General features: G+C 47.0%; 2 protein-coding genes across 6 annotated transcripts in view; one reads left to right on the top strand and one right to left on the bottom strand.

The window, feature by feature from the left end:
- Positions 1-17,818, top strand: part of fancl (FA complementation group L) — an 87,959-nt gene extending 70,141 nt beyond the window's left edge. Inside the window, exons 13-15 of the mRNA XM_085981414.1 lie at positions 10,224-10,340; positions 10,470-10,541; positions 16,947-17,818. Of these exons, the coding sequence (XP_085837540.1) occupies positions 10,224-10,340; positions 10,470-10,541; positions 16,947-16,982 (225 nt within the window). The 3' untranslated portion in view covers positions 16,983-17,818. The remainder of the gene's footprint in view (positions 1-10,223; positions 10,341-10,469; positions 10,542-16,946) is intronic.
- The window catches only part of LOC147121227 (serine/threonine-protein kinase VRK1-like), a 336,605-nt gene continuing 328,153 nt past the window's right edge, over positions 16,729-25,180 (bottom strand). For all 5 annotated transcript variants that reach the window (XM_085981413.1, XM_085981409.1, XM_085981411.1 and 2 more), the window contains one exon: positions 16,729-17,763. In XM_085981413.1, the coding sequence (XP_085837539.1) occupies positions 17,404-17,763 (360 nt within the window). In that variant the 3' untranslated portion in view covers positions 16,729-17,403. The remainder of the gene's footprint in view (positions 17,764-25,180) is intronic.

Raw genomic sequence — 25,180 nt, 5'->3', positions numbered from 1 at the left:
ACCACTCATGCCTCCCTCGCTGACGCCCTGTCCTCACTCTAAAGCTACTCTTGTGCCTTCCTGCTTTCAGCTGGTGAGGAGGAGGTCCCTGAAGCTGCGAGTGTCAGTCCCTCGGAAGAGGAGGACGACGAGGAGCAAGAGGAAGGCGGCACATCGGGGGAACCCTCATCCGCGCCAGGGGATGGCAATGGAGGGGATACGTCTTGCCTGGAGGAGAGCCAGGGGGAAGTGTTGCAGGGGGGTGTAGCTCCAGTGCCCAGTGGCGTCCAGCCACGCGGGGTCGGCCAGCACGGCTACCTTCTCCCCAGAGGGGGGAAGTGTTGCAGGGGAGGGCAGTTGCTGGGCCCAGTGGCGTCCAGCCACGCGGGAAGGGTCGGCCAGCTCGGCGGCCTTCTCCCCAGAGGGAGAGTCCGGCCTCCAGTCCGGAGACGGTCCTCGCCCAGGAGGTGCGCCTCCTTGATCAAATGTCCGCGGACTCGGAGCGTCGCCACACCGAGTTCATGGGGGTTGTGGCACAGTTGCCTCAGGCCATTGAGTCCCTGGCTCATAGTGTGGCCAATTTCGGGGACTCACAGGCCAGGGGTTTCGAACAACTCGCGGCAGCACAGGCCAGGGGTGTTGAACAATTCGGGGCATCACAGGACGCGAGTCGGGCAGAATTCAAGGCATCACAGGACGCGAGTCGAGAGTTCATGAGTGGTGCCGTGCAGACACTGGCTGGTCTGATGCGGGCACAGACCAGGGCAGTACGGGCACTCACTTCTGCCACACTCGCTGTGTCACGGACGCATCGCCAGGGCACCCGCCGCGCTGCTGCAGCACAGCGGTCTGCCCTTCACCAGATTGCTGCGCTTGCTGCAGTGCCAGCCCGGCCGACTGCCAGTGTCTCTGGCGACCAGCAAGCGCCTGGCATCAGCCAGCTTGCCCCCCATTGCTCCAGCCGCCACTGCCACTCCCCCAGCAAAGCTGCGACGAGCTGCTGGAAAGACTGATGCTGGCCAGCCACAGCTGCAGCAGTCAGCAGCCGGCCCCTCCAGGGCCGGACCTCGTCTAGGCCGACCCCCAAGGGCATCTGCCGTCACGCATTGTGCCCCTCAGGAGCCTTCCCCCAGCCTTGCAACACCCACAGGGCCCAGGTTGAGGCGGAGCAGCAGGTCGGCCAGGGGCCGGAGAAGCCTGCACAAGGACTCGCCCTCTCGGCACACAAAGTAGAGTGTGTTGCCAAATGTTTTTTTATATGGGGGTGTTTGTGTTCTCTATGGGGGGGGTTTATTTTGGTAAGGCCGAAGATGAAGGCCAATTGGATGGACAAGTTTTGTTATTCCTCCCCAGGTTGTGGGAGTGAGATATGTTTTTGACTTTTTTGGGGGTCTTGTCTGTTTTTGTGTTTCATGTGGGAAGGGCCCTGAGTTTGTTAAATAAAGCTTTTTATTTATTCAGCTTGTCCATGTGTGATGTTTCAAGTGGTTGTTGCGTTAACCGGCTGAGGGCTTGCGGAGCGGCTGCATTCAGGTGCGTTCATTGCCACAAGCCATTCCCTGACAGGGGGCCTAGAAGTGTCGTTCAATAAGCCGCCGACGGACGGCCCTTGGACCTTGTGGCTCCCTCCTGGGCTGGTACTCCTCCTCCTCCTCCTCATGGTCCTCCTGCTCGTCCTCCTGAGGTGGTGGTCCAACGTGAGGTGGCAGTGCCTGAGTCCTGCGGATAGCCAGGTTGTGCAGCATGCAGCAAACGACGACGAACTGGGAGACTCTATCCGGCGAATACTGTAGAGAGCCGCCGGAACGATCCAGGCAGCGGAACCGTTGCTTGAGGACGCCAATCGTTTGCTCTATGATGTTCCTTGTGGCTTGATGGCTTTCGTTGTATGCCTCCTCAGCAGGGGTCCTGGGCGCGCGGAGCGGGGTCATGAGCCATGTACACAAAGGGTAGCCCTTGTCCCCGATAAGCCATCCTCTTGGGGGAGGCTGTGCCTGGAACATGTCGGCCACAGTAGTCTGGCGCAGGATAAATGCATCGTGGCTGCTTCCTGGAAAGCGGGCATTGACAGCTAGGATGCGCTGCCTGTGGTCACACACCAGCTGTACATTGAGGGAATGGTAGCCCTTCCGGTTGCGGTAATCCTCGGCATTGTCGATAGGTGCCCGCATAGCCACATGCGTGCAGTCAATGGCGCCCTGCACCATGGGGAAGTCGGCGATCCTCGCAAATCCGACTGCACGCTGCTCCTGCCTCTCTAGGGTCATGGGGAAGGAGATGAATTGGTGTCTCCTTGCGAAAAGGGCATCGGTGACCTGCCGGATGCAGCGATGCACGGCGAACTGGGAGATGTTCGCTATGTCCCCAGCAGCGGCTTGGAAGGAGCCGCTTGCATAAAAGTTCAGAGCCACCGTGACCTTCACTTCCACCGACAGAGACGTCCTGCACATCAGCTGTGGACGCAGATCTCTGTGAAGCAGCTGGCAGATCTCTGCAACCACCTCCCTTCTGAAGCGCAGCCTCTTAACACAATGCGCGGCAGTCATGGTGAGATAGGACACCTGCTGCCGGTATTCCTTGAGTGGGTAAGGCCTACGTTGCCGACGCCTGATGGCCCCTCTGTGTCTAGGCATGGCTGGCCCTCTCACACAGCGTCTGCGAGCCCTTCGCACATAATGCTGGAACTGAGGGTTGCAACCCCATGCAGCCCCCATAATATACTTGCAAACAGTGAAATCACAATGAGTCAAATTTCCAAGCTCTGGCCAGAAGCCAAAAATACCTCTCCTATGTTGTCCCAAATCAGTAAGGTCTGTTCCTTGGTCTCTGTCCAGAAATCCAAAGCACTAAAGTCATTGCAGCAAAATGGCTGGCCTTTATAGTTCAGTGTAAGTGCCCTTTAATTAGCGCTCCCCGAGGCCCGCAGGGCCTCTGCTGCGTTCCACTTCACAGTTCTTAACAGCGCCACGCCCACATTGGGCGGGCGCCACTGAAGTTCCGGTTTGGGGCGCACAAACAGCGTTGCACGATGAAATGACGTCATAAGCTGCGCGCGCAGCTGAGCGCGCGCAAACACTTTGCGCCGGCGCTAACTGTCAACTGAAGTTGGGCATAGGCGCAGATCGGTCTGCGCCCGGGCGCTAAGTGCCTAGCGCTCGAAATCTACCCCTCTTATGGCGCTAACGGCTGGCTAACGCAACTGAATTTCTAGGCCTTTATGTCTTCTGCTGGCTAGTAGGGAAGTGGCATTGATCGCTGGTCAGGGGATCCTCTAGTGGCAATGGTAATGCGTGATTTATGTATATTTCTCCATTCTAAAGTTACCATAACTGCAAACTATGTATCTAGCAGTTTTCTGTAAAATCAAGTGCAATTGTATTACAAAGCCATAAAAAAGATAGTGCACTTAAAATAAACTCTCGGATCAGAAGTATGTAAAAAAGTGCAGTTGAAGTACTTTTAGTTAAAAGTAGTAAATTAGTACATTTAAATTATTTTCATAAAGCAAAACTCCAAGGAAGGCTTACTGAAGTTATATTTATTGGCCTTCACTTAATATCTGACACTTGTAGGTAAGTTTGAAATGTAATTTTATACATGTATTCAGGACAATAATGCTCATTAGACACTTGCTCAGTTTATTGTCACAGCACTTCAGTAACTGAAAATGACAAAATGGTGGATGTAGAGTTCAACACTCATTAAAAATGTTACTATAAAACTATACTTCCCTCCTGTATATATTTTGTCTCCCTTAGAGTATTCTTTTCTTACACTTGCCTTATAATTTGTCAAATGTGAGGTTTTTTTGCCTATTAAACTTCTAGCTAGCCAGTGAATTGTGAACTGTTTTAAGCCCATTAAATTGTTCTGCTCAGCTGAAACCAAAGGCTTCTGACTCTAATGTTTTATTAAGAGTGGAAAATAATTACAGATAAGGAAGCAATTTGGCCCATCTTAACTCATCCATCCAGAAAGATCCTAAAAGTCCTCCCATTGTACCATCTAATTATTCTAGGGTTTTTGCCATCTCTAGCTGGAACTTAAGAATTAGGAGCAGGAGTAGGCCATACGGCCCCTCGGGCCTGCTCCGCCATTCAATAAATCATGGCTGATCTTCGACCTCAACTCCACTTTCCTGCCCTATCTCCATATCCCTTACTCCTTCTGGAGTTCAAAAATCTATCTACCTCAGCCTTGAATATACTCAATGACTGAGCATCCACAGCACTTTGGGGCAGAGAATTCCAAAGATTCACAACCTTCTGAGTGTAAAATTTCCTCCTCATTTCAGTCTTAAAAGGCCAACCCCTTATCCTGAGACTATACCCCCTAGTTCTAGGCTCTCCAGCCAGGGGAAACAACCTCTCGGCATCTACCCTGTCAATCCTTCTCGGTATCTTATATATTTCAATGAGATCACCTCTCATTCTTCTAAACTCCAGAGAGTATAGGCTCAATCTCTCCTCCTAGGACAGCCCTCTCATCCCAGAGATCAATCTAGTGAACCTTCGTTGTACCGCCTCTAAGGCAAGTATATCCTTCCTTAAATAAGGAGACCAAAATTGTGCACAGTACTCCAGGTGTGTTCTCACCAGAGCCCTGTACAATTGTAGCAAGATTTCTTGAGTAACAAGAATGAGAGGGGATCTCATTGAAACTTATAAAATTCTAACAGGACTAGACAGACTAGATGCAGGAAGGATGTTCCCGATGGTGAGGAAGTCCAGAACCAGGGGTCACAGTCTAAGGATAAGGGGTAAGCCATTTAGGCCTGAGATGAGGAGGAATTTCTTCACCCAGAGAGTGGTGAACCTGTGGAACTCTCTACCACAGAAGGCAGCTGAGGCCAATTCATAAAATATATTCAAGAAGGAGTTAGATATATTTCTTAAGGCTAAAGGGATATGGGGAGAAAACAGGGACAGGGTACTGAATTTGGATGATCAGCCATGATCTCATTAAATGGCGGGACAAGCTCGAGGGGCCGAATGGCCTACTCCTGCTCCGATCTTCTATGTTTCTATGTTTTCCTTACTCTTGTACTCCAACCGTCTAGCAATAAAGGCCAACATGCCATTTGTAATTGCTTGCTGTACCTGCATGCTAACTCTGTTTCCTGTACGAGGACACCCAAATCGCTCTGAACACCAACATTTAATAGTTTCTCACCATTTAAAAAATATTGATTTTTCTATTCTTCCTACCAAAATGAATAAACTCACGTTTCCCCACATTGTACTCCATCTGCCACCTTCTTGCCCACTCACTTAACCGGTCTATATCCCTTTGCAGGCTCTTTGTGTCCTCCTCACATCTTACTTTTCCACCTAGCTTTGTATCATCAGCAAATTTGGATAAATTGCACTCGGTCCCTTCAACTAAGTCATTAATATAGATTGTAAATAGCTGAGGCCCAAGCACTGATCCTTACGGCATCCCACTAGTTACAGCCTGCCAATCTGAAAATGACCCATTTATACCTCCTCTCTGTTTTTTGTCTGTTAACCAATCGTTATGTTACCCCCAACCCCATGTGCCCTTATCTTGCTTAACAGCTTTTTATGTGGCACTTTATCAATGCTTCTTGGCAATCCAAATATACTACATCCACTGGTTCCCCTTTATCTACCCTGCTAGTTACATCCTCAAAAAACTCTAATAAATGTGTCAAACACGATTTATCTTTCATAAAACTCTGTTGCATATGCTGCTCACTCTGTGTGAAGAACCATTTCCTGATATCAGTCCTAAAATGACTTTACTAGTTTTAATCTGTTTCCTTGTTCTGCTCCTGAAATTTAAAATAATATTCTGTATTTACTTTTTCCAAACCCTTGACCATCTTTGTATACCTTTAAGATCACCCCTCATGTTTCCTTTCTAGGCTGAAAAGCGCAAGCTTCTCCAGTCTTTCTTGATAACACAGACACCTGACATGGATCAATCTTATGGCTCTTTCTGCACTGCCTCCATCTCTGAAAGGAGTTGATTTTCAACTTGGCACTCGGGAATAAAACTAGCATCTCAAATTGGCCACCCTTTATAGAAACGGTCTAATTTTCACCTACCCGTGTCTCCGTTATTTCTTGGGGACCAGAACTGCATGCAGTATTGAAGGTGCGATCTGACCAGAGCACTGCAGTTTGAACATTACCTCCCCTGACTTGTATGCAACTGTTTTGGCTTTGTTCCACATTTGACTGGCTTTGTTGATTGCTGCTCTGCATTGGTTGGACATGTTTGCCATGGAGTCAACCAAGACTCCTGGGTCTCTCTCAGCTTTATCCTTGGGGATTTAAAGACCATTCATGGTATGTGTTTCTTCCTTTCATACATGCCTGTATTAAATTTCGTCTGCCATTGGTCTTTCCATTTACATATTTTGGGGATTGGCTCAGTTGGCAGTTCTCCCCAGTGCCTGGGTCAATATTTATCCCTCAACCAACATCACTGAAACAGATTATCTGGTCATTATCGTATTGCTATTTGTGGTACCTTGCTGTATGCAAATTAGCTGCACGTTTCTTATATTACAACAGTGACTACGCTTCAAAAGCAATTCATTGGCTGTAAAGTGCTTTGGGACATCCTGAGGTCATGAAAGGCGCTTTGGAAATGCAAGTTTGTTCTTTTTCTTTCTAATTCATTCTGCAATTTCTAATTCCATTGCCCCTCCTAGTTTGGCATCATCTGTAAATTTGACCAATTTTACATTGAATCAGGGCACTTTTGTAAATAAGAAACCATAGTGGCCCAATAACAAGCCTTGAGGCATCCCACTTGGTACTTGTCCTCACTCTGACATAGCTTCTCTGGTGAGTAATCGTTTCTTACCCAAGATTTAAAGAAATAAATAAAGGCTTGCATTTATGTAGTACCTCTTGCATCATCCTCTGAACATTCCAAAGTGCTTCACAGCAAATGAATTACTTTTGAAGTGTTGTCACTGTTATCTAGGCAAACCTGGCACAGCAAGGCCCCACAAGCAGCAATGAGAGAAATGACCAATTAATCAGTTTTGCTGGTGTTGGTTGGTGGCCTGTACACTGGGAGAAAATCCCTTCTCTTTGAATAGTGCATTAGAATCGTTTATGTCCACCTGGGCAGACAAATGGAGCCTTGGTTTAACGTCTTAACCAAAAAAACTGGAGACGTTACACCGAGGCTTACCCAGAGTTAAACTAATTGCTTTTCATGTGAAACTTTGTCAAAATGTGCACCACGTCATGGAGCTTTCTGCAGTCCACTTGGATTGTCACTTACAAAGTCAACATGGATTTATGAAAGGGAAATCGTATTTTACAAACCTACTGGAGTTTTGAGGATGTAACTGGTAGAATAGATAAGGGAGAACCCGTGGATGTGGTGTATTTGGATTTTCAGAAGGCCTTTGATAAAGTCCCACAAGAGGTTAGTGTGCAAAATTAAAGCACATGGGATTGGAGGTAACATACTGGCATGGATTGAAAATTGGTTAACAGAGTAGGAATAAATGGGTCTTTTTCGGGGTGGCAGGCGGTGACTAGTGGGGTACCGCAGGGATCAGTGCTTGGGCCCCAGCTATTCACAATATATATCAATGATTTGGATGAGGGAACCAAATGTAATATTTCCAACTTTGCTGACGACACAAAACTAGGTGGGATTGAGTTGTGAGGAGGATGCAAAGAGGCTTCAAGGCGATTTAGACAAGTTGAGTGAGTAGGCAAATACATGGCAGCTGCAGTATAACGTGGATAAATGTGAAGTTATCCACTTCGGTAGGAAAGACAGAAAGGCAGTGTATTATTTAAATGGTGATAGATTGGGAAATGTTGATGTACAAAGGGACCTGGGTGTCCTTGCACACCAGTCACTGAAAGGAAACATGCAGGTGCAGCAAGCAGTTAGGAAGGCAAATGGTATGTTGGCTTTTATTGCAAGAGGATGTGTACAGGAGCAAGGATGTCTTACTGCAGTTATACAGGGCCTTGGTGAGACCACACCTGGAGTATTGTGTGCAGTTTTGGTCTCCTTACCTAAGAAAGGATATACTTGCCATAGAGGGAGTGCAGCGAAGGTTCACCAGACTGATTCCTAGGATGGCAGGACTGTCGTATGAGGAGAGATTGGGTCGACTACACCTGTATTCACTAGAGTTTAGAAGAATGAGAGGGGATCTCCTTGAAATGTAAAAAATTCTGACAGGGATAGACAGACTGGATGCAGGGAGGATGTTTCCCCTGGCTGGGGGGGGTCTAGAACGTGGGGTCACAGTCTCAGGATACGGGGTAGGACATTTAGGACTGAGATGAGGAGAAATTTCTTTACTGAGGGTGGTGAACCTGTGGAATTCTCTACCACAGAAGGCTGTGGAGGCCTAGTCACTGAATATATTTAAAAAGGAGGCAGATAGATAGATTTCTAGACACAAAAGGCATCAAGGGGTATGGGGAGAGAGCGGGAATATGATATTGAGATAGAGAATCAGCTATGATATTGAATGGCGGAGCAGGCTCGAAGGGCCGAATGGCCTACTGCTCCTATTTTATGATTCTTACTCAAAGAAGTTGAGGTTAGTCAGGTAGGATCTTCCTCTTCTAAATTCATGTTGACTAATGTTTATTAGGGTATTATTGCACAGATAATCTGCAACCTTACTTCTGATAAATTTTATTTTATGTGGAATGGAAGACTAATGGGTTTGTAGTAGCCTGTGTCTGCTTTGTCATCATTTTGGAATATGGGCACCATGGGGGAAAATTCGGTTGGTTAGCACCGCCGGGGGTGGGGGGGGGCGCTAGAAACTTAGCACCCGAGCACGGCAATTTAAGTGCCGTTCACGAAATTTACCAGTCATTTTGTGGCGGCGCTAAACACTACTGCCACAATCTCCTGCGCCCGCAGATCGTGAAGTCAGTCGAACGTGCAATGCCCGGACTGGATATTGAGTTGCGCCCCCTGCCTTGGTGCCTGTCGCTAGGAACGACCGGTAGAGGGGAACGTTTTCAAGTCGGGAAGGGGCTGGGGGAGCGCTTCCTGCCTTTTCTTGTCGGCAAAACTTTTGGTACACACAGGTTGAGAGGGAGATGGATGTCTGGAGAGATTGAACGCTGTCCTAAGGAGTTTTGGCCCTCGGCACCACTTTTGAGGTTCCTAAGCGCAGAGTTCTTTTCCTGGGCCTATCCATTCATGGTTCCAGCACAATTTCTTTAGAGGTCTCTCCAGGCCGAGATTCAAGCCTGCAATGAGCAGGGTGTGGCTGGCCAGCAAGATGGCCCCTCTTAAGAACAGGACAGCACCAGTCTGCCTGGCTTCCATGGTAACTGACATGGCCTGAGCTTCGGTAGCGTTCTGAGGTAGCGTGTCGCTCCCTGACGTTTGCGCCTTGAAGTGTGTGGCGCCCGATTTAGCGCTCAAATCACCTCCGGGGCGATGAAAGCTAATTTTGCAGTCAGGGGCGATAATTAGCACCGGGCGCTAAACTTTGCGCCCGGCCAATATTAGCGCCCCAAAATGGGCAATACCCAATTTGTTCCCTCATGTTTCTTATCTACTGTTGCCTACCCAGTGCCCATTGTCAGTGCCTCACAGATTTCCTTGCTAGTCTCTCTCAGCCCTCTGGCATTATCACCATATATGTCTGGGGATGTATTTGTTTTGAGCTCATTTTAGCCTTTCTGGTACTGTCATCTCATATCAAAGCTATTGATTTTACTTGGCATATCTTTGGGGAGGACATGTTGATCATTTTGTCACTTGGAGAAAATAATCACTCAGAATATTTACTGTTTTGTACTGAGTTTCGAGCCTGTTTGCATCATTTATGGTTTTCACCTCTACTGGCTGCTTACTGTGGGATCGACATAATCTTCAAATTATATTTACCCTCAGCTGCTGTGCTTTTTAATTATGAAAATAGACATTTTCGAAAATAGTTCTTGGGCACCTGCTAGGACTAGGTCTTGGGGAAAGCATATGCACACATCAAACGGTGGTTAAAAGGAAGAAGTTGGGGGAGGAGTTCTAGTGGGGCGCGCAGCTTGTTCGCTAAGTAGAGCCCAAGTAGTATCCTTGCTGTTTATGGGAGCTTGGGGGAGGGTACAGATAATGTTAGTGCATATTAAACATGCTATTAAAATACGCAGCGGATGTAAAATATTACATTTAGTGGGGTGTCCTGTGGAATTTATAGCCCAAATAATGTAGATGATTTCTCAAAAGAAGCCCATTTTTCTTAACCACATTTATTTATTTGGCAGAGTTTCAGTATGGAATGTGGGATTTGTTATGCATACCGACTAGCTTCATCCATACCAGATCAAGTATGTGATGACCCACGCTGTGGGCAGCCATTCCATCAAGAGTGCCTTTATGAGGTTAGTAGAACTTTAAAACACATTTAAAAACCAAACATTTATAGTTTGTGTTTTTTTATGTACTGTATGATGTTTCTTAACATACACCTCCCTGTATTTTGATAATTATTGAAATGTTTAACCTTGCAGTGGTTACGAGGGTTACCTTCCTCTAGACAAAGTTTTAACATCATCTTTGGAGAATGTCCTTACTGCAGTAAGGTAAGAACAGATTAGTTACAAGAAGCTAAACTGTATACTTTTCTAATCAATATAAAAACATCTAAACCAATTTGTGTTTTAGCCAGTAAGTTTTCCAAGAGAACCATTTTTGTTTTGCAGCTCAGCCTAAAGTTTTGAGTAAATTTTCCGCTTGCGCACTCCTAATGCGTAGCCACACCCACCAGGAGCACAGAGAAATCATGTTGATGCAACCCATGATTTTCCGTGCATTGAAATTAATGGATGGAAAATTGTGGGCTCCGCCTGTATGAATTTCCTGGTGTGCGAGGGTTCTAAATCGGGGGTACACAAGTGGAACATTTACCCTTTAGTTCCTAAGCTTGTGTGTGTAGTGGCCATTTTAATCTGTCACAAAAATGGTGAAATATGGTCAATTGTGATATTGGGTAGGTGGAAAGGTTCACAGGAAAAACAGTACAAGAAACATTACATTTTTAAAAAAAGACTGAAGTGAATCTTGAGATTCTAAAAATTGACTGAAAAGCGTGTTCAAAGGACGTCTGTCCTTCAATTTACAGTTACTCAGCAAAGCATTACAAATACTATGAAACATGTTGGAAATGTATTGATCTATTATTAAAAATGACATGTTTTGCCTTCAACTATAAAATACTGGGAATGTCTTTTGAAATCAAGTAAGGATGACATACCCCACTTAAATGCTCTGCTTCCCATGGTGCTGAATGCGACCTGTTTATACTACAACGTTGAGTGGGACAGGGGGCAGCTGTCTACTTATTTCCATTATTTTTCTGTTCAAGGAGAATACTGTACTCCTTTTATCGGTTACCTGAAAATTGGTGATGTTTTGGCTACCTCATTTGTAAATTTTATAATCCCTCTGCAACTCTAGATTTATAGTAATGTTGAGATACCGCGGCAAACGTGGGAGTCGAGACAGAGCTATTGAAAACACAACTGCTTTATTCTGACCACATGGCAAACAGGAACTAGAAAAGCCCGCACATCCACTTAAATACTTCCCAGACAGGAAGTGCTCCCGGCAGCCTGTCCCTGCGGGAAACAAGTTGCTGGAGGAAAGGGCCCCCGGCTGGGGGCTTCTGCTTAGACTGTCTGTGCCGCCGTGAGCGGATTATGTCCAGTGGTGGCGTGTCGCCACAGAGCTCCCCCCAGAATCCGCTTAGGAGGAGTGGACGAGTCGTGACGGTGGTCTAATGGTTCTGCCGCAGCGGCTCTGAGTGGTCGCCGGTCTGGCTGGTTGGGTCGGGCGGTTCGCCGCCGGCTGTGCTGGCTTGCCGGGGGGACGGCCTCTGGCTGGAGGCTGGGCCACGGGGACCTGTTCCCCTGGTTGTGTGTGTGCTGGTTTGAGCCGGTCGATGGAGACTGTCTCGACCCTGTCGCCGAGTCGCAGCTTGAATACCTTGTCCCCGGTTTGTAGTACCTCGTACGGACCGTCGTACGGGGGTCGCAGGGGCCCGCGGTGCGCGTCGTGTCGCACGAAGACGAAGCGCGCCTGCTGTAAATTTGGCGGGACGTGAGGTGCGAGTTCGCCGTGTCGGTTGACCGGAAGTGGGGCGAACTGCTGAGCAGAAGAGAAAGAGTCGAGCCGCTGCTGTTCGGCCGACCAAGGCTTGGTAGGCTCTGGAAGGAATTCGCCTGGGACGCGCAGCGGTTGTCCATAGACTAACTCCGCTGCCGAGGACTGGAGGTCTTCCTTGACCGCGGTGCGTAGGCCGAGTAGCACCCACGGTAGGCGGTCAATCCAGATACTGTCCTGCAGGCCGGCGCGGAGTGAGGCCTTGAGTGACCTGTGGAAGCGTTCACAAAGTCCGTTGGCCTGCGGGTGGTACGCCGTGGTGCGGTGGAGCGTCACCCCGAGGTTGCGTGCTGTGGCCGTCCAGAGTTCGGAGGTGAACTGGGCGCCTCTGTCGGAGGTTATGTCGGCCGGTACGCCGAACCTCGCAACCCAGGTGTTAACGAACGCCCTGGCGATGTCGGCTGTGGTGGTGGAGGTCAGCGGCACTGCCTCAGGCCAGCGTGTGTAGCGGTCGACCATCGTGAGGAGATAAGTTTGGCCTTGCGATGGCGGCAGGGGACCGACGATGTCGACGTGTACGTGGTCGAAGCGGCGGCTGGGTACCTCGAAGTCTCCCAGGGGTGCTTTGGTGTGCAGCTGTACCTTAGCCCGTTGGCAGGCGAGGCAGGAGGTGGCCCAAGTCCGAACATCTCTGCTAAGGCCGCGCCAGACGAAGCGCTTGGAGAGGAGTTTGACGGATGCGCGGGAACCCGGGTGAGAGAGCCCGTGGAGCGCGTCGAAGACGCGGCGGCGCCAGGTCTCGGGGACGACCGGCCTGGGTTGGCCGAGTGAGACGTCGCACGTGACTGCCGTGGCTTCGGGCCCGTGCGCGACCTTGGCTAGGCGTAGCCCTGGCAGGCTGGTAGCCGCCGAGAGGAGGTCTGGGTCCGTGAGCTGGGCCGCTGCTAGTTGTGCGTAGTCGACCGCGAGGTGATTCGCACAGACGGCGGGACGGGAAAGGCAGTCGGCGACCACGTTGTCTCTACCGGAGACGTGCTGAATGTCCGTAGTAAACTCGGAGATGGCCGCGAGCTGGCGTTGCTGCCTAGCGGACCAGGGTTCGGTGTGCTTGGCCATCGCGTATGTGAGTGGCTTGTGGTCCACATACGCGGTGAAGGGGCGGCCTTCCAGGAGGAACCTGAAATGGCGGACCGACAGGTGGAGTGCGAGAAGCTCGCGGTCGAAAGTGGAGTATTTGACCTCCGGGGGGCGCAGTTGGCGGCTGTAGAAGGCAAGTGGCTGCCACGCGCCATTGACCCACTGCTCGAACACGGCCCCGACCGCGTGGTCGGAGGCGTCGGTGGTGAGCGCGACCCGGGCATCGGCCCTCGGGTGCGCGAGCAGAGTGGCGTCGGCGAGCGCGTTTTTGGTGGCGTCGAAGGCGGCTGCCGTGTCAGTGGTCCAGGCTACGTCCATCTTGCCGGATTTTCCTCGGAGGGAGTCGTATAGGGGCTTCATGAGGGCTGCGGCTCTGGGGATGAACCTGTTGTAGAAGTTCACCATCCCGAGGAACTCCTGGAGGCCCTTGATGGTTGTGGGGCGGGGGAATTGCTGGACGGCCTGCACCTTGTTGGGCAGGGGGACGGCCCCAGCAGGGGTGATGTGGTGACCGAGAAAATCGATCTCGGTTAGGCCGAATTGGCACTTCGCCGGGCTGAGGATGAGCCCGTGTTGGGCTAGGCGCCTGAACAGGATGCGAAGGTGTTCGAGGTGTTCCTGTTTGGAGGAGCTGGCCACGAGAATGTCGTCTAGATAGACGAATAGGAAGTTCAGGTCCCGGAGGACTGAGTCCATAAGGCGCTGGAAAGCCTGTGCTGCATTCTTGAGGCCGAAGGGCATCCTCAGGAACTCGAACAGGCCGAATGGGGTGATGACGGCCGTTTTGGGGATGTCCGCGGGGTGTACGGGGACTTGGTGGTAACCGCGCACCAGGTCGACTTTGGAAAAGACGGTTCGTCCGGCCAGTCGGCCCGAGAAGTCCTGGATGTGTGGCACCGGGTACCGATCGGGGGTGGTGGCGTCGTTGAGGCGGCGGTAGTCCCCGCAAGGGCGCCAGCCTACTGCGGGCTTGGGGGCGATGTGGAGGGGCGGATGATGCCGAGTTGTTCCATGTGGGTAAACTCGGCCCGCGCGATTTCCAGCTTGGCCGGGTTGAGTCTGCGGGCGTGGGCAGAAACTGGGGGGCCGGTGGTGGGGATATAGTGTTCCACACCGTGCTTGGCGGCTTTGGCCGAAAAGGTCGGGTTAGTGAGGGCGGGAAACTCAGCTAGGAGTGCCGAGTAGTCGTCCGTGGCTCTGGCGAGGCAGTAGGTCGTCGGGCCGGGGTAAAGGCGCCGGGGATGGGGGCCATAGTGTTGATGTCGACGAGGCGGTGCCTCGGAATGTCGACAAGGAGGCCGTGGGCGCGTAGGAAGTCGGCGCCGATGAGTGGGCAGAGGACCTTGGCTGTCAGGAACTCCCAGCGGTAGCGGCGGCCCGCGAGGTTGAGCGTGACCATGCGGGTGCCATATGTGCGGATTTCAGAGCCGTTGGCTGCAGCCAGTGTGATACCCCGTGTGCCGCGTTGGATCTCGAGGGCGGAGGCGGGGGTGATGCTGTGCTGGGCCCGTGTCGCACAGAAATCGGCGGTTGGTTCTGTCGTCAGTGATGTACAGTAGGGGCTCCTTCTGCCCCGCGGCCATCGCGGGGGCCGGTGCGGGGGGGGGTTTGAAGGAACACGGTGGCGTGCAGCGTTGAGCCCTAGCGCCAAAACGGGTGTGGTAGTAGCAGTGACCCGGAGTGGTATGGCGGTCGGGCCTAGCGGCCCGGGAAGACCGCGTGGTCGTTGCTGTGAGGTCGGGCGCGACGTCGCGAGCGGCCTGTGCAGAGAGCAGCCGGTCGGCCTTTTCGGCTATCTCATTCAGGTCCGTGGAGTCAGACTCCACAAGGAGCGGGCGGATGCTGGCGGGGAGCTGCCGAATGAAAAGCGTGCGAAAAAGGGCGCCGGGATTTTTGTCGTCCGAGAGGGACAGCATGTGGGAAAGCAGGTCTGATGGTGAAGCGTCACCAAGGCCGGGGAGGTCCAGGAGTTGGCAGTGGCGCTGGTAAGAGGACGTTTGAAATTTTTTAAGTAGCGCAGCCTTCAGATGCTCGTACTTGCCCTCCGTTGGTGGATTCTGCAGCGCTGCCCAAACCTTGGGGACTGTAGCGTAGGTGAGCGAGGCGACGAGGTAGTCGTACTTCGTGGCGTCGACTGTAATGCCTTTCAGCCGGAATCTGGACTCAGCTTGAACGAACCAGGCTTCGGCGAGGTTCTCCCAAAAGTCAGGTAATTTAACCGTGACTATGTTTGTATCCGCCATGCTAGCTTAGGATTCGTCCTGAGCGTCGGGGTCACCAGTGTTGAGATACCGCGGCAAACGTGGGAGTCGAGACAGAGCTATTGAAAACACAACTGCTTTATTCTGACCACATGGCAAACAGGAACTAGAAAAGCCCGCACATCCACTTAAATACTTCCCAGACAGGAAGTGCTCCCGGCAGCCTGTCCCTGCGGGAAACAAGTTGCTGGAGGAAAGGGCCCCCGGCTGGGGGCTTCTGCTTAGACTGTCTGTGCCGCCGTGAGCGGATTCTGTCCAGTGGTGGCGTGTCGCCACAGTAAGCTACTTAATATTTTGCTTGCATTCTTTGCTATACAAAAGCCAATGAATTGTCTGCTCTCTTCAGTCTACATGGGCATTTTTAGTCTGCATCTTAACTGCATGTAGATTCAATATCACTTTAAGGAGCCATACATTTTTTTTAGGGAATTAGTTGCTGAATATTGAAGGGGATAATGAGCAGGACAGTGGGAGTAGACCAGCTGGTTTGTGAAGAAAACATGAGTACAGAGTCAGTGGGCCGAATAGCCTTTTTCTCTGCGGTAATATTCTATGATTCTATTTTAATGGCTTTGAACTGCAGCATGCAGCACCAATTAAAATATTAGTGGGATTTAAAAAAAAGCAAACAAGGTATAAATTCAGGTCAGGCAACATCCATGGAGAGAAACTTAAATTTCTCTCCACGGATGTTGCCTGACCTGCTGAGTTTTTCCAGCATTTTCTGTTGTTATTTTGGATTTCCAGCATCTGCAGTATTTTGCTATCGTAAAGGTATAAATTCAGTTAGGTAAGCAAAGCAACCAATCGTGGTTTGTCTTGGTATCTTGGGCCCAAGTTAAATCGTACTTTTTAATTGCTCTTAAAATCCACACCTTGGTTTGTTATAACAATGCAAAACATTTTATAACGGTCTTTTTTTTCCCCCAAACACCAAAGTACTGAAGTACGATTGGCATCTCCATAGTCACATGATCCAAACTTTGGTTAAATGGTTTACATCTGCATAATATAAAATTGTGACATTGCAGTTACTAACAAAGGAGCGACCATTTTTGTCATTTGCCAGCATTTAGGGGGACTGTATTTTACATGTCTGACACATTCTTAGAAAGAAGTTTAAGATCATTTGTTTGACTGTACATTTCTTCACTTACGCATGCTTAAACTCGTATCTAATTAAATTCCAATCAGGAAATAAAGCAAGAGTATTGAGACTGTAGTATGCTGTATGTTTCTTGTCAAGCTATAAGCAATACACAGAATGCAATTCAGGATTTAGCAATCGGTCAATTTAATGAACAAGATAGACATCATTAAGGACTTGGAGTTCTCAAATTAATTTACCCAAAAAAATAAATTAATTTGTCATAGTATATCAACAATCCTTAAAGATTGGATCATTATTTCACATTGTTTACAATAAACAGTAACAAAATAGTGCAATAGAGTGTCTATTCTCAATTTTTTTTCCTCCCTTCTCTTCAGCCAATCACAGTTAAGATGACTATCAAGAAATCCTAAGTACTGAAGAGTGAAGATTCTTGCTCTGGTTATTTGTAAACAAAATGTTTAATTGCTATGAAGTTGGCAACCTATGTACAGTTAATCTACTCAATTGTAAACCGGTTAACTTGGCAATATATCTGATGGTTTGACAGCCTTGATTGATGAATACTATAATGACGGCCACTGATTTGCTAAAACTGCAAAACAGTGAATGCAATCCCTGTTAAATTCCAAAAACCCATGTAATAAAAACTGAATTAGATTTATTCAGTCAACATAAATTGTAGCCCAAAGGACAATTGTTTAAACTCCTTAATAATGCTAGAATGAATCTGTTTACTGAAGAGCTTTATGCAAAAGCGGCAGTAAACTTTCTGCAAGGTTAACTTGTTACAGGGTATAGAAACAGTGAGACCTGTGATAAATTGTACAATACTTAAAAAAGCAACAGCACAAGGATAATTAATTCTATCAAGACAAGAACTGCAGCACCATAGCGGAAGATGTCTGATTTTATTCGGATTTGATCCTGAGGAGGTATTGTCGGACCAGTTACACTTGCTTTGTTTTGAACAGTCGTTGTGATCTCTGCTTTCCTTTCCCTGACCTGGGGCACTGTGGAAGGTTCAGCTGGACCAGTTACACTTGCTTTGTTTTGAACAGTCGTTGTGATCTCTGCTTTCCTTTCGCTGAGCCTCAATGGTGGTGGATGTTTAACATTAGTGTTACTTTTCTCTTTAATCTGTTTCTGTTCAGGTAGTGTTTGTCTTGTTGATTTTGGGCTCGTTACAGCTGCCTGCAAGAGAAAGAAGCTTATTGTACACATTAAAGTAATTAGAAAATATACTAAAGAGCACAACTATGTTCATTATATATCAATTATTGGCAGTAGAAAATTTTAACCATTAATGTACCTTTTTTCATTGCATATAAAGTTATTTATGAAAACATTACAGTCCTACATGAAATGAGTTTTCACAATACACTTGAAAGTTTGAAATAAATTCCCAAACTATTGTGTTGGACAACACTACTCTCTCTAGCTTTACACCAACTAGAAATCTTTAACTTTAAATACCCAGCATCTCCATTACCAAAAAATACTTTAACACTGTAACCCACATTGTAATGAGTATATTTTAAAAATTAAAGTAGGTGAATAATTGAAGTGTGTAAACAGATTCTCTAACTGGGGAAAAAAACACTTTATAAAAGGTTAGCACAAACATCTTACATTTAGGAGTCTCATTATAATGACATTAAAAAACAGTCTTGGAGTAAATCATGGAATGAAGCCTTTGTTTCTGAAGTGCTAGATGTTGATTTAAGTGAGTTCAAAAGGTACTTTCTTCATCTTGTTTGAGGATGTTGACAAAGCTGAACTAAGATCAGTGTCAATAAAGCAGACAATAATGAAAGGCACCAAAGAACAAATTCCCTATCAAACCATCACTGTGTGTCAAATACTTTACAATTCATGACACAGACTCCCTTTTGCAGAAAAAAGGTTGGTTAATCCTTAAATTAAAAACCCAATTACAGGAAACTCGATTTACCGGCACCTAAATAACCAGAAATCTCTGAACCGGCAAAATTCAGGAGTAGGTTCAGGTAAGTTTTACTTCATATATTAGTGGCCGTTCCTGGATCTGTGGCTGTGTATCCGGGGTTCCTGCACCTGTTGCTAAGCAACAGGGAAGCCTGGATTTGTTGCTGTGTAAGGAGCTCTCATACCTTTTACTATACCTCTCTGTAATCCGGACTTTTTGATAAACCAGCACCATGCCGGTCCCGGATAAAAAAAGAGTCATGTACAAGGGACCATCTTGAACTAACCATTTTTATCTGTGTCCAACATTACTTTCAATAGCTGCTGATAATGGCTTTGCATCTATCAGCATTTTTGAGTTCCCTCGTTTAGCCCTGAAGATATTCAACTACAGGAAACTTTGGTTTGTCCGGAATGCTCGATCCACCGGCAAAAATCAGGAGCCGTTTCGTTAGGTTTTTTTTCTTTTCGTTGCTTTTTTCTCCACCAGTCAGGCTCTGCAAGGTCTCGCTGAAGCTGTTGCTAAGCTACAGAGACGCTTGCAAGGTACGGCTGACTGTTTAGAAGCTGTTGCTAAGCAACAGGGCAGCACGGTGGCATAGTGGTTAGCACTGTTGCCTCACAGCGCCAGGGACCCGGGTTCAAATCCGGCCTCGGGTGACTGTGTGGAGTTTGCACATTCTCCCCATGTTTGCGTGGGTTTCCTCCGGGTGCTCCGGTTTCCTCCCACAGTCCAAAGATGTGCGGGTTAGGTTGATTGGCCATGATAAAAAAAAAATTTTTTAATTGACCCTTAGTGTTAGGGGGGATTAAATACGTGGGGTTACGGGGATAGGGCTTGGGTGGGATGGCTGTCGGTGTAGGGACCGGGTGCTAGAGTTTGGATGATCAGCCATGATCTCGTTGAATGGCGGAGCAGGCTCAAAGGGCCGAATGGCCTACTCCTGCTCCTATCTTCTATGTTGCCAGATACGGAGCTCAAAAGCTCCGTATGTTTCAACATTAGCGCTGGTTTGTCCGGCAGTTCTGATGGGACAGCAACAGCTCGGTCCCGTCGGTGCCAGATATCACAAAGTTTCCTGTAGTAATACCGTCCTGGAGAAGTGTCAGCTGTGGTTCAGTTGGTAGCACTATCACCTCAGAAGGATGTGGGTTTAAGCCTGCGGACGGATAGTTCCACTTTTTGGAGACCCTCCGCCTGCAGAAAACCCTTAGAATTCTTACGCCTGGTAAAAACAGGCGTAAGGGCTGCTTTTACCAGGATACGAGTAGAAAAAATGTTTAAAGTATTTTACGGGGCTAAAAATTTTTTTATTTTTTTTCCAAAAATTAAATTTGTTTAAAATACTTAACTTATTGTAATTTCAAGTCATTTTAAAAATGATTTTTTAAAATTTAAAGTATTACTTTGTTTTTTCATTGATCTCCATTCATATATTTGACAGGTCTTCCTGTCAAATGTATGAAGGGAGATTCCCTTCTGTGATTGGCTCCCCATGGCCCACGTGATCCCAGGGACGTTGCGAACTACATGCGCCTCTGGAATACGTAGGCCCTGCACACTTGGAGTTTGATAAGGCCCAGGAGCGGAAGCATGCGCCTCCCGGGAGCCCTCAGGTAAGGGCGTAGATTTTTCCAGATCGCAGGCCTCCGCCTGCGGGAGTCCTGCGATCGGAAAATACGGGCCAATATGTTTTAAGTGAGAATGCTTTGCATAAAAGGTACTTCCTTTCTGTTTTACTCAAGTGCCAGATAGAATTTTTTTCCTCAATCGCCTCTGGTTCTTTTGCCAATTACCTTAAAAGGTATTTGGGATTGGAAACTGTTTAAAATTATATTTTTGAAATATGGAGATAAATTTATCATCGTGGGCGGTAATCTGGCAGAGTAGTTCACTCGCCTGTTATTGAAGCAGTCTGATTTTCATTCCATTGAAATCAGTTTTCTGGAGAGAACGGAGGTGCATACTGGCACATTCACAATGTTCATTTTCTGTATTCAAACCAAGTTAAACCCTGCAAGAACTGCTTGGATTGTAGCTGAGAGCACAAGGTAGGTAGGAATTCCTGCAAATTTCCAGTATCCATGCTTGGAAGAGTGCCAACTTAGGAAAAATTCCAAAATAAAACCCAACCAAGCTTTAAGGACTTTCATTCCAGGACTGTATTGCAGTCAATTTTGGGATTCGCCCAGACCTTTTTATGAGCCACCTCACTGCCATCCTTTTGTTCATACTGGGTTATGTGGTTCCAAGTGCTGTTGTCATGATTCACCTGGACCCAGATGTGGTGAAAAAGATCCCATTTGGACAAGACAATGTATGCTTTTTGGCTCAAGTAAAATCTCTTAAAATATGGTTCCCCTTTTTAGAATGTTATGAAGGGAGTAGAGGTTCTCAACTATGGGCAGGGTTTAAGTGCCCCCTCCCTCCCACCGCAAGGAGTTTATTGATGGAATAAGACTACATGCCACCTCATGACTGAACACAACTGCCAGTCTAGTTACTTTTACTGTTTCCTTGTGCAGATGTCAGAGCCTGATTATGCAGTTTCGTTATTCCTTTCCTGTATTTCTTGTCTGGCATCTCTGTATAAACACTTTACTGTTCCATGAATTCTTTTGATTGTAATAATAATACTTGCATTTACACAATGCCTTTCATGTCAAAATCACAAAAGCACTTTACACAATTACTGCTTCCAGTGTGCTGACTGATATTAAGTATGCATGTACAGTAATAACCTGTTTCTCATTGGGGAAAATAATTTCAGAAAACCTAATCTGCATGGTTATTTTACTTGCCTTTATTTAGAAATGTTATTTTGGTTTAAAGATTTTCCAAATCCAGAATGTTTAGCCACAAACTGAAGAATAAACCTTTTTCTTAAAAAAAAAACTTGCGTTCAGACTGGCCACTGTAAAGAGGGTATTAGTAACAGTGTTTGTAGGCCGTGCTGGGATTCTCCATGGAAATAATCTTCTACAATTCTAACCAAACTATAAAAATGGTAGCCAGGATTTTGTGTTTAAGTTGAAACTCAGCATGAAGTCGGCATGCTGGCCGGGCTTTGTGCTCACCTGACTTGGCAGCGGCTGACGCTGGTGGATTTTTTTTTGTTGAATCGGCCGAATTAGCATCATTTTAGCGGGCTCCTGGTGTAACACCCACCTATGCCAGAAAACGGCTGCTGGAGGCCTCAGCCACTGGGCAGGTTGTCTGTGGGGCAGATGAAGAGGAGGACTAATTTTTTTTTGGGGGGGGGGGGAATAAAAAATGTGGGGCAAAAATAAATTTGTGGGGCGAGAGTGTGCAATTGATTACCCCACGATAAACTGTACTCCATTAGGGGGCATTTAAAATGTAAATGCTCTTAAGTAGCAGCGCTGGATGCAAGAATGGGCTGTGATTCTTTTCATCCAGTGTTGCCATGGTGGTAGTGATGGAAAGTGTGATGTTGGTTGCGGTCAGTCGTCCATCATTAAATCTGCCCATTATATGAGCGGGTGTTTTTAATGTTCAGTCACTTCTGGTTGAAAATCCTGCCCCCACCAACACAGGTCCCATATCCACGCAAAATTGGACAGAACAGGAGTGGAAACTCTAGTCTGCATGTCTGATAATGACATTTCAAGTGTCATATAAAAAAAGTGATAGAATTTTGAGTATAAGGTATGAAGAAAGAAAGCCAGTGTTTTGGAATGTACACAAACTCTCCAGGAACAGAAAATACTGGAGGTACAATGGCCTAGATTTGCTGCCATTCTGTTTTTCCAGAAGTACAGTGGACATGCACCTGTCGAAGGCCACACTACTGACACTAGCAAATTTCCCAAGATCAGCTCATTAGCATATGTTGTGGCAGACTTCCACTGGAGACCCGTCTGTCATTAGCCACATTAATCCATGGGGACAGAAGATGATGTGCTGCTACAAGAATTAAAGGCATGTAGGAGCTTCAAAGGGAAGTGGCAGCAGTTATATAGCATGAGAGGAGCTGAACACCTCCCCAATTCCGAGATGAAGCTCTTGAAAGCAATATGGGCATAACGGGCAAAACCTTTTGACACACATGGGAAAAGACCATCTCGGGACACAGTGGAGGGAGTTGTCTAAAACAATTAGTGCCACTCTACAACCCTCTGATAAGCAATTGTGCTAGAAAAAAATGTAATGATATGATCATTGTCTGTGTGTATCTCTTTATAAATTCTTTCAGCGAATATGTACAACTCGCCCAACCAATAGGGTAACCTCCGACTAACTGAATACCACAACAGATCTACTAGTTAAGTTAAAAAAATATATACTGTTCCCAACTTACCTCAAAACTACACAATTTAAAAAATAGTAATGGCCCAGAAATTCGGGTCTCCACGGGTGAGTACACACGGGATACTCACCCGTAAGCCCAATGGAAGTGCCGGTTTCCTGCATGCACTGCGCATGCGCGGGAAACTGGCACTTCCGTTCCCCTGAACAAAGGGGTTCAGAGGTCGAATGCATGCGCGGGAGAGGCTGCGCGTGCGCATCAAACTTACGTTTTTTTTTACAGGTTTTCTCGGGAGGGTAAGTCTGCAGAAATTAGACATTTAAAAAGCAGGCGTAAGGCCTGCTTTTTACAAGGTAAGTGGTGAATTAATTAAAATTAAAACATTTTTTCCACAGGTTTATTATTTTTAAATACTTTAAAGAAAGGTAAGTTTATTTTTAGCCCCGTTAAAATTTTTTAAAAAATTCAAAAATTTAAATTGTTTAAAATAGTTTGTAATTTCGTTTTTTAAATTAAAAAAAAAAAAAAAATTTATTTGAAGATTTAGTGATATTTTGGGGCCCGTAGTATTTCTAAGTTTTGACAGCTCTTCCTGTCAAACTTATGAATGGGCATTCCCTGCTCCGATTGGCTCCCCATGGCCCACGTGATCCCATCGAACTAATTGTGCCCCTGGGATACGCAAGCACTGCATGCTGGCAGTTGGAGCAGGCCTAGGATCGGAATTCCACGGGGGCCCACAGCAAAACGGCCAGCGCGCAAGGTAAGTGCAGGTCGGGGGCTTACACCCGCGGGAAGCCCCCGACCCGAATTTCTGGGCCAATCTCTTAAAATGCTGTCTAGATATTGTTCAACAAAATAGCTCCTTTAAATTTCATAAACTGACCCACTCTCTGCAAATAATTAAATCAAGTTTTTTCACAAGCAAATTCATCTACACAAAATAGATTTTATCATTTTTTATTTTTCACATAACCTTGATTCAGATATTGCGTTCTGATCCATTTTTCACCTCATTCCGTACTGCCCTAACGTAAGCGCTTGCGTGTAGTAGGGTGGCACAGCACGACAGCAGTGGGGATGCAGGTTGGGTCCACAACACTACTGAGCTGCTGATCTTTGCCTTGCCATTGTTTTGGAGAGCCCCACGGGGGGGAAAAAAATCAGAAGGAAAGAGGCCCGCGATCAGGTTATTTACTTAGCAGTGGGTAACGCGTGATCCAGGGATTATCCAGATATCACCATCCAAAACAGTAAATAAATGAAGATCTTGCATGTTGCCCACTCTTAAGAAAATCCTTTTTTTACTTTTTAATGAATATAAATTGGGCCGTATTTTCCGATCGGAGACTTCCCGCGTGCTGAAGCCTCCAATCTGGAAAAAAATCTATGCCCTTACCTGAGGGCTCCCGGGATGCGCACGCTTCCGGTCCTGGGCCCCTCAAACTCCAAGTGTGCAGGGCCTACGTATCCCAGAGACGCATGTAGTTCACAGCGTCCCTGAGATCATGTGGGCCATGCGGAGCCAATCAAAGAAGGGAATCTCCTTTCATACACTTGACAGGAAGACCTGTCAAATATGAATGGAGATCACCCCCCCAAAAACATAGTAAAACTTTAAATAAATAAAAAAAACCTCGGACGAAATTACAATAAATTAAATATTTGAAACAAAATTAATTTTTTGAAAAAAATAATTGAAGTTTTTTATGGGGCTAAAAATAAACTTTTTTAAAAGTATTTTTAAATGATACATCAGTGAAAATTTTTTTTTTTTTTCAACTCTTATCCAGGTAAAAAGCAGGCCTTACTTTTACCAGGCATAAGAATTGTAAGGGTTTTCTGTGGGCGGAGGGTCTCCAAAAAGTGAAACTATCCGCCTGCAGAGGCCCTTCTCCCGGGCAGCCGGAGGATCTGTCAAGAGGATTCTTGACAGATTGGAAATGCCGGTTTTCAGCGCATGCCTGAAACCGGCATTTCCGATGTCCCTACGGGTGGGTACACAACGCGTACCCACCCGTAGGGATTGGAATATCTGGGCCAGTGTTTTACAGCAGTGCTATATTGGAGCATGACTTTAGAAGATGAGTTACAAAATCTGGTGGGAGCTCGATGAAATGACGAGGGTAAATGAAAGCGGGTAAACATGACCAAGCTTCTTCCCGTCATGCCTCTTGCTTGCTGATGATCCATGATGCAATATGGTGAATTTTAATTTCCCCAACTAGATCATCAAGCACAGGCACAAGCAATAGGCCAAATCTTGCTGCGAAACTAATGGCATGTTCAAGATGCGTGCTGTTATTAATGCGCAAATCGGCCAGCAAGTTCAGGCGAAGAAGTAAAGATACACGCGAGTTTCAAATCTCAAATTTTCTGATTGATTTACGCTG

This window comes from Somniosus microcephalus, chromosome 3 (assembly GCF_052327205.1).
Source record: "Somniosus microcephalus isolate GS21.2 chromosome 3, FLI_Smic_1.0, whole genome shotgun sequence".
NCBI classification, from domain to species: domain Eukaryota; kingdom Metazoa; phylum Chordata; class Chondrichthyes; order Squaliformes; family Somniosidae; genus Somniosus; species Somniosus microcephalus.
Note: the sequence above shows the minus strand (reverse complement) of the source record. Positions and strands in the feature narration are given on the sequence as shown.